Source organism: Helicoverpa zea, chromosome 8 (genome assembly GCF_022581195.2).
Source record: "Helicoverpa zea isolate HzStark_Cry1AcR chromosome 8, ilHelZeax1.1, whole genome shotgun sequence".
NCBI lineage: Eukaryota > Metazoa > Arthropoda > Insecta > Lepidoptera > Noctuidae > Helicoverpa > Helicoverpa zea.
Window position 1 is genome coordinate 450 of NC_061459.1, and position 16,895 is coordinate 17,344.

Here is a 16,895-nt window from a genome sequence, read left to right on the forward strand (position 1 = left end):
ACCTAACCTAACCTAACCTAACCTAACCTAACCTAACCTAACCTAACCTAACCTAACCTAACCTAACCTAACCTAACCTAACCTAACCTAACCTAACCTAACCTAACCTAACCTAACCTAACCTAACCTAACCTAACCTAACCTAACCTAACCTAACCTAACCTAACCTAACCTAACCTAACCTAACCTAACCTAACCTAACCTAACCTAACCTAACCTAACCTAACCTAACCTAACCTAACCTAACCTAACCTAACCTAACCTAACCTAACCTAACCTAACCTAACCTAACCTAACCTAACCTAACCTAACCTAACCTAACCTAACCTAACCTAACCTAACCTAACCTAACCTAACCTAACCTAACCTAACCTAACCTAACCTAACCTAACCTAACCTAACCTAACCTAACCTAACCTAACCTAACCTAACCTAACCTAACCTAACCTAACCTAACCTAACCTAACCTAACCTAACCTAACCTAACCTAACCTAACCTAACCTAACCTAACCTAACCTAACCTAACCTAACCTAACCTAACCTAACCTAACCTAACCTAACCTAACCTAACCTAACCTAACCTAACCTAACCTAACCTAACCTAACCTAACCTAACCTAACCTAACCTAACCTAACCTAACCTAACCTAACCTAACCTAACCTAACCTAACCTAACCTAACCTAACCTAACCTAACCTAACCTAACCTAACCTAACCTAACCTAACCTAACCTAACCTAACCTAACCTAACCTAACCTAACCTAACCTAACCTAACCTAACCTAACCTAACCTAACCTAACCTAACCTAACCTAACCTAACCTAACCTAACCTAACCTAACCTAACCTAACCTAACCTAACCTAACCTAACCTAACCTAACCTAACCTAACCTAACCTAACCTAACCTAACCTAACCTAACCTAACCTAACCTAACCTAACCTAACCTAACCTAACCTAACCTAACCTAACCTAACCTAACCTAACCTAACCTAACCTAACCTAACCTAACCTAACCTAACCTAACCTAACCTAACCTAACCTAACCTAACCTAACCTAACCTAACCTAACCTAACCTAACCTAACCTAACCTAACCTAACCTAACCTAACCTAACCTAACCTAACCTAACCTAACCTAACCTAACCTAACCTAACCTAACCTAACCTAACCTAACCTAACCTAACCTAACCTAACCTAACCTAACCTAACCTAACCTAACCTAACCTAACCTAACCTAACCTAACCTAACCTAACCTAACCTAACCTAACCTAACCTAACCTAACCTAACCTAACCTAACCTAACCTAACCTAACCTAACCTAACCTAACCTAACCTAACCTAACCTAACCTAACCTAACCTAACCTAACCTAACCTAACCTAACCTAACCTAACCTAACCTAACCTAACCTAACCTAACCTAACCTAACCTAACCTAACCTAACCTAACCTAACCTAACCTAACCTAACCTAACCTAACCTAACCTAACCTAACCTAACCTAACCTAACCTAACCTAACCTAACCTAACCTAACCTAACCTAACCTAACCTAACCTAACCTAACCTAACCTAACCTAACCTAACCTAACCTAACCTAACCTAACCTAACCTAACCTAACCTAACCTAACCTAACCTAACCTAACCTAACCTAACCTAACCTAACCTAACCTAACCTAACCTAACCTAACCTAACCTAACCTAACCTAACCTAACCTAACCTAACCTAACCTAACCTAACCTAACCTAACCTAACCTAACCTAACCTAACCTAACCTAACCTAACCTAACCTAACCTAACCTAACCTAACCTAACCTAACCTAACCTAACCTAACCTAACCTAACCTAACCTAACCTAACCTAACCTAACCTAACCTAACCTAACCTAACCTAACCTAACCTAACCTAACCTAACCTAACCTAACCTAACCTAACCTAACCTAACCTAACCTAACCTAACCTAACCTAACCTAACCTAACCTAACCTAACCTAACCTAACCTAACCTAACCTAACCTAACCTAACCTAACCTAACCTAACCTAACCTAACCTAACCTAACCTAACCTAACCTAACCTAACCTAACCTAACCTAACCTAACCTAACCTAACCTAACCTAACCTAGCCTAACCTAACCTAACCTAACCTAACCTAACCTAACCTAACCTAACCTAACCTAACCTAACCTAACCTAACCTAACCTAACCTAACCTAACCTAACCTAACCTAACCTAACCTAACCTAACCTAACCTAACCTAACCTAACCTAACCTAACCTAACCTAACCTAACCTAACCTAACCTAACCTAACCTAACCTAACCTAACCTAACCTAACCTAACCTAACCTAACCTAACCTAACCTAACCTAACCTAACCTAACCTAACCTAACCTAACCTAACCTAACCTAACCTAACCTAACCTAACCTAACCTAACCTAACCTAACCTAACCTAACCTAACCTAACCTAACCTAACCTAACCTAACCTAACCTAACCTAACCTAACCTAACCTAACCTAACCTAACCTAACCTAACCTAACCTAACCTAACCTAACCTAACCTAACCTAACCTAACCTAACCTAACCTAACCTAACCTAACCTAACCTAACCTAACCTAACCTAACCTAACCTAACCTAACCTAACCTAACCTAACCTAACCTAACCTAACCTAACCTAACCTAACCTAACCTAACCTAACCTAACCTAACCTAACCTAACCTAACCTAACCTAACCTAACCTAACCTAACCTAACCTAACCTAACCTAACCTAACCTAACCTAACCTAACCTAACCTAACCTAACCTAACCTAACCTAACCTAACCTAACCTAACCTAACCTAACCTAACCTAACCTAACCTAACCTAACCTAACCTAACCTAACCTAACCTAACCTAACCTAACCTAACCTAACCTAACCTAACCTAACCTAACCTAACCTAACCTAACCTAACCTAACCTAACCTAACCTAACCTAACCTAACCTAACCTAACCTAACCTAACCTAACCTAACCTAACCTAACCTAACCTAACCTAACCTAACCTAACCTAACCTAACCTAACCTAACCTAACCTAACCTAACCTAACCTAACCTAACCTAACCTAACCTAACCTAACCTAACCTAACCTAACCTAACCTAACCTAACCTAACCTAACCTAACCTAACCTAACCTAACCTAACCTAACCTAACCTAACCTAACCTAACCTAACCTAACCTAACCTAACCTAACCTAACCTAACCTAACCTAACCTAACCTAACCTAACCTAACCTAACCTAACCTAACCTAACCTAACCTAACCTAACCTAACCTAACCTAACCTAACCTAACCTAACCTAACCTAACCTAACCTAACCTAACCTAACCTAACCTAACCTAACCTAACCTAACCTAACCTAACCTAACCTAACCTAACCTAACCTAACCTAACCTAACCTAACCTAACCTAACCTAACCTAACCTAACCTAACCTAACCTAACCTAACCTAACCTAACCTAACCTAACCTAACCTAACCTAACCTAACCTAACCTAACCTAACCTAACCTAACCTAACCTAACCTAACCTAACCTAACCTAACCTAACCTAACCTAACCTAACCTAACCTAACCTAACCTAACCTAACCTAACCTAACCTAACCTAACCTAACCTAACCTAACCTAACCTAACCTAACCTAACCTAACCTAACCTAACCTAACCTAACCTAACCTAACCTAACCTAACCTAACCTAACCTAACCTAACCTAACCTAACCGGATAACTTTTTCAAAAGGAGACCGATTTTGATGCGGTTTTTTGCGTATAATAGCTACAACAGGCTTGTAAGCACGCGATAACCCTTCAAACGCGACATCGAAGCGGTGTGACCCGATTTTTTGACACCCCCACCCTTCTCGACCTGTAAAAAACACAAAATTAATTATTTATCAAAATTCTGACTAGATTTTTTCATTGTAAAAATTTTATTAAATACTTACCACTCCGACCTGTCTTCCTGACTGCATTTTGCACGATTTTGGGTAGGTTTGGACGTCGAAATTAAATATTTTCTATTAAAAAACACTAAATTTTACAGTTTTTCGACCAAAATTTTCAAAATTTCTAGGAAAGCCTATTCTAGTTTCTGGACAGCTGGCTAGGGCTCGCCGAGACGCGTCTTTTGACGTATCGCACGTCCCTCTACGCCGCACCAAACGTCAAAAAATGCCCCACCCACCCGCCCTTTAGACGCATTAGTAGAAATTTAAAATTTACTATAGGAAAGGGTGTGACTCTGGGACCAAATTGTTGAAAAATATTTTTTGACGGATTTGGCATCCCAGTGGTCTCCTGGCTAGAAAAATACCAATTTCGCTGTAACCCGGACGCTTTTACCCGAATTAAGAGGCTTTTAGCGTGGGTTTAAGTGCAAATTCTTGAAAAGAAAAAGTTATCGCACAGATTTGACCTGATTTGATTTTTATTACAAGGACAGCCTAGGTAAAAAATTCGGCAGCTTAGGCTATATATTGACAAGCCCTTGAGGCAACGCAGCTTTCCCTTATTAGACTGTGTATAGCAATATACACTATACACATACTTGTACCCCTGACTTTAATTGATATTTTGATTCGATTTCACAATCCCCTCTTTACAGGGATTTAGGTACCAGTTTGTCCTCGTATTTAACCCCCCCCCCCTCCTCTTTTGTCTCTCACATCTCCACAGTCACTATGTTCGGCATTAGGACACCAATAAAAAAGCCGAGCTCCAGTGAAGAGAAAACCGGAGCAGAAAGTACCCAAGCAGCGATGCCAGGCCCGTCTGTGAGACGCAGTATTGGCGACTGGCCTCCTACAACTGAAAAGGAGCAACAAAGGCCTAAAACAACACCATCACCATCAAAATCAGTCTCACATACACTTCCTCCTAGGCCTAAATCTAAAACCTCGGTTGCTCAGGAGACAAAAGTCGAATTGCGGAAACAAACCGTAGCTGACAGAGACAGCCCTCCTCGTCCAAATCCGCCGAGATTCTCGAGTAAAACCGCCGAGGCAAAAGCCTGCCTTATGAAAAGTAAGGCACAGCTCGAAATCTCAAAAAACCTGAAACGGGAAATAAAGGAGGAGGTCTTTAGAGCAATCGACAGACTATACCAGTTGGTGAAGGAGGCCGAGAGCGGTAAAATACAGGCAGCTCCGACCCGGACAGAAACCCGCAGCATGGCCACCCAAGCCGATGCTCCGGAAAGACTACCACCAAACCCGGAAGCGCCGACGGAGCTGGTCAAACAGCTGATGGCAGACCTAAAGCAACACCATGCGTCACTGGAGGAATGCAAGCAGCACACGCAGGCTCTGTCGGAGCAGTTGGAACGAGCCCCTCGTTATGTAGCAGGAAACGGACCATCCTTTGCCGAGATCGCGGCCACCCCGAGACAACATGCCACAGTCCAAAGGCCTCTTCACTCTATAGTAGTGTCGTCAGCTGACGAGAAGCACACCAGTGAAGAGGTCATACAAAAGCTGCGGGTGGCTGTCGACGCTAAAAATGAAGGCATTAAGGTGGAAAGACTGCGGAAAGCGAGGGACCAGAAGGTGATTGTGGGGTTCACCAGTAAAGAAGAGCTGACCAGAGTAAAGGACAGGATCCGAAAATCAGGGGAGGCACTAATGGTCCAAGACATGATAAACAAAGACCCCCTGATCATCTTAAAAGACGTCCTGTCCTTTCACACGGACGAAGAGGTCGTCAAAGCGCTGGTGAACCAAAATTCCCATCTACTGGGAGATTTAGCTGCGGAACAAACCAGGATGTCCGTCAAATATCGCCGCAGGACCCGAAACCCGCACATGGGACACGTCATTCTGCAAGTGTCCCCTGGGGTGTGGCAGAGACTGACGGCGGCGGGTCGGGTACACGTTGACCTGCAACGGATACGTGTATCCGATCAATCGCCGCTGGTCCAATGCTCGGTATGCTTGGGGTACGGACACGGCAAAAAGTATTGCAAGGACACTGTCCCATTGTGCAGTCACTGCGGCGATCCACATCTTCGGGCCGACTGTCCCTTGTCACTGACGGGAGAAACACCGCAATGCCGAAACTGTCGCCTGGCTAAAAATAGCAGCACGGGGCACAATGCGTTTAGCAACGACTGTCCAGAGCGCAGAAAATGGGATGCATTGGCACGAGCTTCCGTAGCATACTGCTAAAGGCCTGTCTGCGACAATTACGTACAAATTCGCCCAGGCTAACCTGCAGCGCTCAAAACTCGCCACCGATGAAATTATGCTGGAAGCTGGAAACCGGAAACTCGTGGGAACTCTGCTCCAGGAGCCCTATGTGGGGGCGGTAAGAAAGTTAAGGAACTACCGGGGGGCCAGAATCTTCCAGAGCTCTGAAGTAGGAGACGGGACTGTTAAAGCTGCAATCGCAATATACCAGCCTGAACTCGACATCATACAGTACCCGCAACTTACCACAAATAACATCGTCGTGCTAGGAGTCCGAACCAGAGCCTGGACGGTCACACTGGTATCGTACTATTTCGAACCGGACCAAGACATGGGGCCATACCTGGAGCATTTAAGGCGAGTCCACAGGGAGACCGGCCAAGGCAAACTAATCATCGGGGGCGACTGCAATGCCAAAAGCGCATGGTGGGGCAGCCCAAATACGGACCAAAGAGGAGAGCAAATATGCGACACCCTCGGAGAACTGGGCCTAGAGATCCTCAACACCGGAGATATCCCTACCTACGACACGATCCGAGGAGGCAAAAGGTACAGCAGCCATGTCGACGTGACGGCGTGTTCAGCAGACGTGCTTGACTTGGTGGACGGCTGGCGTGTAGAGGAAGGTCTCACGAGCTCAGACCACAACGGCATAATTTTTGGAATAAATTTAACAAAATCGAAAGGAACGCACATACAAAGAACTACCAGATTATACAATACAAGGAAGGCAAATTGGAGGCAGTTTCATGAGAAACTGTCTCAAATTATGCTTGAGAGAAATCTTACAACATTGGAAATAACATACATACAAAACACAGACCAACTAGAAACAACAGTCAAATCATACACACAAGCAATAATAGATACAAGTACAGACACTATACCTACAAAAAAGAATACCGTAACACTTACCTTGCCGTGGTGGTCTGAGGAGCTCGAGGAGATGAAGAAGCTAGTCGCCACCAAAAGACGTAGAATCAGGAGCGCAGCGCCGACTCGAAGAGCGATGGTTGTTGGCCTTTACCTGGAAGAAAAAGAAAAATATGAAGCAGCAGCGATACAGGCACAAACAGCAGGCTGGAAAGAGTTCTGCAGCAAACAGGATAGGGAAGGAGTCTGGGAAGGGATATATCGGGTCTTGGGGAGAACTGCCAAAAGGGAAGAGGACCTACCTTTACAAAAGGATGGCCGCACCTTGGACGCCGTAGGCTCCGTGAGGCTGCTGGCTGAAACTTTTTATCCGGTGGACCTCGAGGAGCAAGACAATACGGACCATCGCCACACGAGAGAACTGGCAAACAAAGTAAACGAGTGCAGTCATGATGAGCAGCATGAACCACCGTTTACTCAAAGCGAGCTGGATCGGTCCGTAAAGTCCTTTAACCCGAAAAAGGCCCCGGGAGCTGATGGCCTCACGGCTGACATCTGCACTCACGCAGTTTGCTGCGACCCCGCCTTCTTTCTGGCCCTCATCAACAAATGCCTCACGCTCCACTACTTCCCAAACATCTGGAAGGAGGCGACCGTGGTGGTGCTCAGGAAGCCTGGGAAAACCTCGTACACCGTCCCAAAGTCTTACAGGCCGATTGGGCTTTTGCCTGTCCTGGGGAAGGTGTACGAAAAGATGTTGGTTGCTCGCCTCAAATACTACATACTACCGACGATAAGTACTCGCCAATACGGCTTTATGCCCCAAAAAAGCACCGAGGACGCCCTCTACAGTCTGACACAGCACATTCGGGAAAGGCTCACAAGGAAGAAGATCGTTGTCCTGGTGTCGCTGGACATTGAGGGCGCCTTTGACAGTGCATGGTGGCCAGCTATTAGAGTGCGATTGGCTGAGGAAAGGTGTCCGGCTGATTTGAGGCGGGTAATGGACAGCTACCTGAGCAATAGAGTAGTCAGGGTTAGATATGGCGGGGAAGAGTGCAGAAAAGACACAAATAAAGGTTGCGTCCAGGGCTCTATAGGTGGCCCAATTCTCTGGAATTTGCTGCTGGACCCGCTCCTCAAAGAGCAGGAAAGTCGTGGCGAATACGTCCAGGCGTTTGCCGACGATGTTGTGATGGTCTTCGACGGCGAAACAGCCCTAGAAATCGAAGGACGGGCCAATGCCGCACTCGAACGTGTTCAGGCGTGGGGTGTCAAAAATAAGCTCAAATTCGCGCCGCACAAAACCAACGCAATGGTCCTCACGCGGAGGCTCAAGTATGACAACCCACGCCTCAGCATGGGGGGGATCGAGATTGGTCTGTCCCAAGAAATTAAAATACTGGGGCTTACGGTCGACGCCAAACTCACCTTCAACACACACGTGACTGACGTCTGCAAAAAGGCGATAGGAATTTATAAACAACTGGCCAGGACAGCACGTGTGAGTTGGGGTCTCCACCCAGAGGTGATCAGATCGATTTACACCGCAGCCGTCGAACCCATCATAATGTACGCGGCGAGCGCGTGGGCACCAGCCACGACCAAGCTAGGAGTCCGGAAGCAGCTAAACGTGGTCCAGAGAGGTTTCGCTCAAAAGTTGTGCAGGGCCTACCGGACCGTATCCCTAAACTCTGCCCTAGTGCTGGCTGGGTTGCTTCCGCTCGACCTCCGTATACAGGAAGCGGCCTCACTGTATGGTGCCAAGCGAGGTATACCGCAGCCGGTACTGGGAGACAGGGAAGTGGAACGTATGGCTCCAGCAATAGAGGCGCCACACCCTGCAGAGCAAACTAGCCTGGAGTTCGACAGCCTGATAGACGAGGAACAATATCAAACCCACAGTAATTTCGACGTGCGGATCTTTACGGATGGCAGCAAGATCGAGGGTAAGGTTGGGGCGGCGCTATCATTGTGGAATAACACGTCCGAAACCAAAGCCCTTAAGCTCGCACTGCCGTCCTTTTGTACCGTCTATCAGGCGGAGCTCCTGGCTATACAACGAGCCGTAGGAGAAGCGCTGAAACACACTGGTACCACGTTTGGCATCTTCAGTGACTCAAAGTCGGCTCTTCAGACCGTAATAAACGTCACCTCCCCTCACCCCTTAGCTGTGGAAACGAGAGACGCCATCCGACTCTGCACGCTCCAGAACAAGAGCGTCTCCTTGTTCTGGATCAAGGCCCACGCAGGGCTGGAGGGGAACGAAAGAGCCGACCAACTAGCAAAAGAAGCTGCTCTACGGTCAAAGAGGAAACCGGACTACGACCTGTGTCCGATATCATTCGTCAGGCGACAAATCCGTATGGAAACGCTTGGCGAATGGGACCGGAGATACGGGTCGGGGGAGACTGCCTCTGGGACAAAATTATTCTTCCCGAATGCACCAGACGCTTATAGGATAGTAAGGGGGATGGAACACTCCAGCATTACCACCCAAATACTAACGGGACACGGCGGGTTCTCTGCATACTTGAAACGTTTCAAGTGTAAGGAGAGCTCGTCGTGCACATGCGATCCACTCGCAGAAGAATCTGTGCCACATATACTGCTGGAGTGTCCCATCTTTGCTCGCGAGCGCTATGACCTGGAACAACAGCTGGGGGTCGAACTTAGTAAAAACACTTTAGCTAGCCTAATAAGAAGCAAAAAGACAAGATCAAAATTTCTAGAATACGCAATAAAATTGGCTTTAATAGTAATAAATAAAAATAAAACAAGAGATAATAGGTAGGAATAAAGAAGCCCGACCCATGCTTCCACCTTATTAGCAATAATATGGCCTGGCAAGCATGGGGAATTATAAACGAGTTGAGAGTAATTATTTATTAAAAATTGTTAATTATTAAAAGTATTGAATTTATTATATAAACATATTTATTATATCTTAATATCTATCAAAAATTATTATACATAAATGTTTATAACGTATTAGATATAATTATTTATAAGCTAAATAGAAAACCCTTATAAGGTATTATACAAATTATATTATTTATTTAAATATATATATATATATTATACTCAACTACATACTATTCCACCAGAAAATTAATTGCTAAAAATTTTAAAAATTAAAAACAGAGCAAATAAGGTCTCTGACTATGTCAGGGGTACACTTGACGGCAGGAGTGGGTTTTAGCCGGTAAGAGTCCGGCACTACCCCTCGGGGTGTCCATGAGGATTTCCCACTCCTGCCACAAAAAAAAAAAAAAAAAAAAAAAAAAAAAAAAAAAAAAAACCTAACCTAACCTAACCTAACCTAACCTAACCTAACCTAACCTAACCTAACCTAACCTAACCTAACCTAACCTAACCTAACCTAACCTAACCTAACCTAACCTAACCTAACCTAACCTAACCTAACCTAACCTAACCTAACCTAACCTAACCTTTTTTTTTTTTTTTTTCTTTCTCGGGGGGAAATCCTCATGGACTTCCTCCGCCTGGGGAGAGGCGGAGGGGTGTGCCGGACTCTTACCGGCTAAAACCCCCCTGTGTCCTCCTTACACGTGGGCGCGGGGCCGCGGGAATCCAAATTCTTCCGCAGCCCCGCACTGGTGCTGGCCCGCCTTGCGGGCCTCGCCTCGGGCACGGGGGAGTGAGGTGTTAAACTCCCCCGTGCAACGCCTCAGAGGCGCGCGTCGACACCCGCGCGCGCCTCCGCCTCGGGTCCGTTGAATAGGGGGCGGGGACTTCCCCAAGTCCTTCGCCCCTGGACCCGTTCATGGGGGGCGGAAGAGGGCGTTGTCTGCCCTCCTCCGGCGCCCGGAGCGCCTGCTGCGGGCGGGATCGGCAGTTGAAATCTCCCTCTCCCGTTCCGCAGCTTCCTTCTGCGACATCACGTCCTCGCAGAAGGACACCACTGCGTCCCACGACTCTGCGCTGCCGACCATCTTCCGTACCACGGCCGGCAGCGACAGATCGCCTCCTACTTCATTTGTGAGGACACGGCGCTGCTCCTCCCAAGCAACACACTGAACGAACGTGTGTTGCGCCGTGTCCTCCCCGCCATGGACGCAGTGGTGGCACCGAGCGTCCGGCTCCCTGCCTATGCGACACAGGTACTTGCCGAAGCAGCCGTGCCCCGACAGCACCTGCGTCACCCTGAACGACAGGGAGCCGTGCCTTCTCCCGAGCCAGTCGTCGAGCACTGGCCGGATCGCCTCGACGGTGGCGAGGCCGGCGGTAGGGCGCAGAAGCCTCTGCCGCCATTCCGCCACCAAGACCTGACGGAGCTCTGCTCGGCGCTGCGCTATCTGCCGCTGCACCGGCCTCGAGTCCCGTGCCCGCTCTTCCTCGCGCCACCGATACAGCGACGCGAGTACTTTAGCCTCTAGGTCCCAGGGCGGGGATCCGGCCAGGACGCAAGCCGCCTCGTAGGAAATCGAACCTAACCTAACCTAACCTAACCTAACCTAAGCCAGGGGAGATAGACGATTTTTGACTTCAAATCCGGCCTTTGTGGTGTCGAAGACACCACGGTTAAAGTCGGGTATAAAACGTCCATCCCCCCTGGTTTGGACCCCTTCCCCCGCACACCCTGAAATAACATCTTACAAAATCCGATATCTCGGAAACTAAGGGAGATAGCTCGATTTCGACCTCAAATCCTGCCTTAGTGGTGTCGAAGACACCACGGCAGAAGTCCTATAAGAGGAACCCCCCCCATATATTTGACCCCCCCCCCCGTAAAAATTTACTTATTATTTTTATTTTACTTTTGTTATTATCTTGTTGTTAAACCTTAGAACCGAGCTAAGACCTAAGAAAAGTCCTAAAAATTGTAGATAAAGTAGAAATCTACATTCATTAACATTACACTGACTATATATTTTTACATATATACACATATTGACTCTGACCCCTCTATACAGGGTCAGACCAACCATATTGACAACGTTCCCCGTCTCACTCGCTAAGCCTACCGCACACATACACTATACATACACACACAATCCGCATAACAACAAATACTCATTACACACGCAACACTATGTACCGCACACCGACGACCTCCGGCGCCGCCACAAAACCAGCTACCCCCAGCCCCTCTGCAACTACCACTGCGTCAGTACCAGCACAGGATGCCGCCAAAACCTTCATCCGGAGACCAGACCGGAAACGGAGATCACTGGATAATATGGCGGTATACCAGACGCAAACAGAGGATTACGCAACAAAAAGCACGAACACACTCCTCCAGGAAGTCATGAAAACCTTTGAGGACATTCCCTCAAAGGTCAAAGAATATCCTCAAATGAGGAAAGATATCAAGACCTTCCTGGAGGTACAGTCTGACAGGGGCCTCCGCGTCCTGTTTGAGCTGAGCAAGCGGGTAACAAGTTTGGAAACAGCGGCAACCAGGACGCGGGCGCCTAGTACAGCCGGACTGCAAGATAAAGACGTTCGCATCATTGAAAGGCTGGAGGATGTCGAGACAGAGCTGCAAATGCGGCTGAATAAGCTCGAAGAGAAGATGGTGCTGTGCTTCGACCAACAGACAGCTCTTCGAGACGACGGCGGATCCGACATCATCGACAAGATCGTCGATAAAATCGACGAGGCTAAGGCAGCCATCAATCAGACGACGCAAGGCGTCATGGTGGTGAGCCGCACTCAGATTACCCTCGACGAGAAACTCGACGGTATTGCCGATGATGTCGCTTCAACCAAAGCAACGCTGTCTGAAGTCGCAAAGCAAGACAAGCAGCCATCCGAGCCTAGGTCGTACGCGAGCGTCACAGCAGCCAAAACCGGGTACCGGCCGGCACTTCACTCGATGGCGGTCACTCTCGAAGGCAATCAGGAGACTGCCGACGAGGTACTCGAGCGAGTGAAGAAGGCGGTCGATGCCCGGGGTACTGGCCTAAAAATAAACAAGGTACGTAAAGCAAAAAACCAAACCGTCATCTTAGGGTGCGACACAAGAGAAGAGTTAAACAAGGTGAAACAAAGAATTGAGAGTCAGGGTGAAGGTTTGATTGTATCAAATATGAAAAATAAGAATCCGCTCGTCATTCTAAAGGATGTCTTCCTGCCCAGCGACGACGAGGACATAACCAGGGCGCTTCATATCCAGAATGAGGAGATATTCAGAGATCTCTCTCAAGAAGACAGGGAAACAACAATTAAATTTAAAAAACGGACAAGAAACCCTAAAACCGCGCACGTCATTATCCAGGTTGGTCCCGTGGTATGGCGGAGGATGACGGAGGCTGGAGCTCTCTATCTGGACCTGCAAAGGGTCAGAGTGGAGGACCAGTCTCCGCTCATCCAATGCACGAAATGCTTGGCATTCGGGCACGGCCGGAAATTTTGCACGGAAGGTGCGGACAGGTGCAGTCACTGCGGCGGCCCGCATCTGCGTGAGAAATGCGCAGATTTTATGGCAGGCAACGAACCGCGGTGCTGCAACTGCTCGCACTCTAGGCTGCAGAACACTGAGCACAATGCCTTCAGTGCTGATTGCCCCGTTCGCAAAAAATGGGACTACCTGGCTCGTGCAACAACAATGTACGTTTGACTCACCACACATTACCAACACAATCACACACACAAACCACATTCAATTACACAAACCGGGAGTACAAAAAACACTGGAACGCAATAGTGGTAAAAACAGAGACATGGAAACCGGACAAACAAAAAACAACTAAAACACGATATGAAAATATATAGTGAATATATACACACATATCAAAAACGCACAGAAACACCTAACACATACCTCAACAAAGACAAAAAAAAAAGCTTCAAAAAATAATAACAGTCAAAGAAAAGTGAATAAATATATATAAAATGAGTTTATATATATATTATTAATACAAATAAACAGAGCAAGTAAACATAAAAGTAAAAACATGTGAGCAAACTACAAAAGAATATATGACCATAACCTTAGGGTTGCATCCAATTATAGATACGTATGAAAAGTCATAAGTACGTAAGGTATTATACACAAAACATACGCTCGTGAGGACTGGATGTCACAACGAACCTGGAACCTCATTGAAGAAAGGCGCCAGCTCCACCTTCAACTTCTGACAACCAGCGACGTAGCAGTGCGCCAAGACCTGAAGCTGCAATACTCCCTGATACGCAGGAAAATCTACCGCAGTACTCGTCATGATCGACGAGTATGGGCTGACTCTATTGCGGATTGTGCACAACGCGCTGCTAACTCCGGCAATCTCAGGGAGATGTACAAGGCGACGAAGACCTTGGCCGGGAATCGGAACCAGAGGAAGAAGAAGCCCTTAAAAGATAAAGGAGGCCAGCTGATTGTGACATCGGAGGGACAGCTTCAACGCTGGCGGGAGCACTTCGAGGAAATCTTCCGAGTCCCAAGTGACCCCGTAACCACGGCCGTACCTGCTGCCAGCTTGCCCACATCAAACCTGGATATCGATGTGTCTCCTCCTACAGGGGAGGAGGTAATGAAGGCTATCCGTAGGCTAAAAAATGGGAAAGCCCCAGGAGTCGACCTCATCACAGCGGAAATGCTCAAAGCCGACATTACCACCGCAGCAAACGCACTGACTCCCCTTTTGCAGAACATCTGGTCAGCAGAAGAGTTACCTGATGACTGGAACAAAGGCCTTCTCATCACCGTACCCAAGAAAGGAGACCTCAGTGAATGTGGCAATTGGAGAGGCATCACTTTGCTCTCGACTCCTTCCAAGGTGCTCTGCCAGATCATCCTGGACAGGCTGTCGGGGGCCGTCGAGCCTCTTCTGCGTAAAGAGCAGGCTGGCTTCCGTCCCAACCGATCGTGCACGGACCAGATCAACACCTTGCGCATAATCCTCGAACAGGCATCAGAATGGCAGAGGGACATGTACTTGACCTTTGTGGACTTCGAAAAAGCCTTCGACACGCTGCGATGGAATTGCATCTGGGACCGGCTTCGTGAAATTGGAGTCCCCGAGAAGATCACGACCATAATTAAGGCCATCTACGGGAAATATTCTTGTAGGGTAACTCACGACGGCCTCGTCTCGGAGGACATACCGGTTCATGCGGGTGTACGCCAGGGGTGTCTCCTTTCGCCTCTCCTCTTCCTTGTTGTCCTTGATGGCATCATGCACCATACCACCAAGAACAAGCGCCGCGGCATAGAGTGGGGACTATCCAACGTCTTAGAAGATTTGGACTATGCCGACGACCTATGTCTATTGAGCCACACGCGAACCGACATGCAAGCCAAACTGGACGACCTGCAACGAGAGGCCATGGAGACGGGATTAAAAATTAACACCCGGAAGACCCAGGAAATGAGGTGCGGAGTGACGTGCTCATTACCGTTGCTTATCGGCACAGAGGGAGTGGAGAGGGTCCACAAGTTCACCTACCTCGGGAGTGTTGTGTCGGAAACAGGAGGGACCGAGGAGGACATCACGTCGAGGATCGCCAAAGGGAGAGCAACCTTCGCACAGCTCCGTCCTGTGTGGCAATCACGGAAGTTGACCAGGAGAGTTAAGCTCAAAATATTCCGGTCCAATGTCAAAACCGTATTGCTGTACGGATGCGAAACATGGAAGGCCACAAAAGACATCTCGCGTAAGCTCCAGGTCTTCGTCAATCGCTGCCTTCGTCGTATTCTCGGTATATACTGGCCCGAGAAAATCTCCAACATAGAACTGTGGGAACACTGCGGGGAGACACCGATCGACCAGCAGATCAAACGCCGCAAGTGGAACTGGATCGGCCACACGCTCCGAAGGGACCCCGATCACATCCCGAGGCAAGCCCTAGACTGGAATCCCCAAGGGAAGCGGAAACGTGGCCGCCCTAAACAATCCTGGCGGCGGACGATCATTGCAGAGGCGGCGGCTATAGGCAGAACGTGGAGCGAAATAAAGCGCGAAGCTCAAGACCGAACGCGATGGCGGAGCACTGTGGATGCCCTCTGCCCCATCTAGGGGACATAGGACTCTAAGTCAAGTAAGTCAAGACGTAAGGTATTAACACACAAACACTACAAAAATATGAATAATTATAACAAAACAAAACAAAACTTAAAAGAAAATACATATCCGAAAAATTTAAAATTTAAATTGCAACTAGAATAAGAAAGAAATAAGGATACCATCATATAACTAGATTATACTAATAAAATAAGTACCCACCCACCTAGTAAAGCATAAAAGCGCCCAAAAACAACCTCCTCGTCGCTGCGACAGGAGGTTGTTACCTAATTTTGAAAAAGTAACGTAAAAGTTGTCATGTCATCACACGTAGAAATTATATATGAAATGTGTTAATAAGGTAGGTAATAAGCAAAGTGTAAAATGGCTTAAGACCGCACCGCGGATTTTTTGATTTTAGATAGCTCCGCCCACTACACTTCCGCGTCTATCGCGTCGCGCAAGCTATACTCTTCACTCAATGTGTAAAATTTGAATTTCGAGCCAATCGCACACGCCGAGGTCAGCGCGGGGTCAGGAGAACCGAACAGGGAAGATAGGGAGCCGCAACTTACCTAAGTTTTTTATTTTTTGATCGGATTTTTTTTTTGTTGTACTTACAAAAATTATTTGTAATGAAAACTTTTTATGAAGAGTAATATGATAATTTGGACGCATATGGTTGTGTGTATGTATGTGTGGTGTGTCGTGTATGTGTGTTTGTATATCCAGAACGGATGAATCGATATGTATTTAGGTTTTTTTGTTTGAAATGAAATTAATCGGGAGTGTTCCTAGCTTTATTTGGTGAATATCGGCCCAAGATGGC

The 16,895-nt window shown here is 47.1% G+C and overlaps 1 protein-coding gene across 1 annotated transcript; it reads left to right on the plus strand.

Moving 5' to 3' along the window:
• Positions 1 to 12,726: 12,726 nt before the first annotated feature.
• On the plus strand, positions 12,727 to 16,158 carry LOC124632773. The gene is made up of 2 exons (XM_047167734.1): positions 12,727 to 14,108; positions 16,121 to 16,158. The coding sequence occupies exon 1, from the start codon at positions 12,760 to 12,762 to the stop codon at positions 13,681 to 13,683; it is 924 nt and encodes a 307-aa protein (XP_047023690.1). The 5' UTR covers positions 12,727 to 12,759; the 3' UTR covers positions 13,684 to 14,108; positions 16,121 to 16,158.
• The last annotated feature ends 737 nt before the right edge of the window (positions 16,159 to 16,895 follow it).

Coding starts and splice junctions, on each gene's coding strand:
- LOC124632773 (XM_047167734.1), top strand. CDS start 12,760: ATGGTGGTGAGCCGCACTCAGATTACCCTCGACGAGAAACTCGACGGT.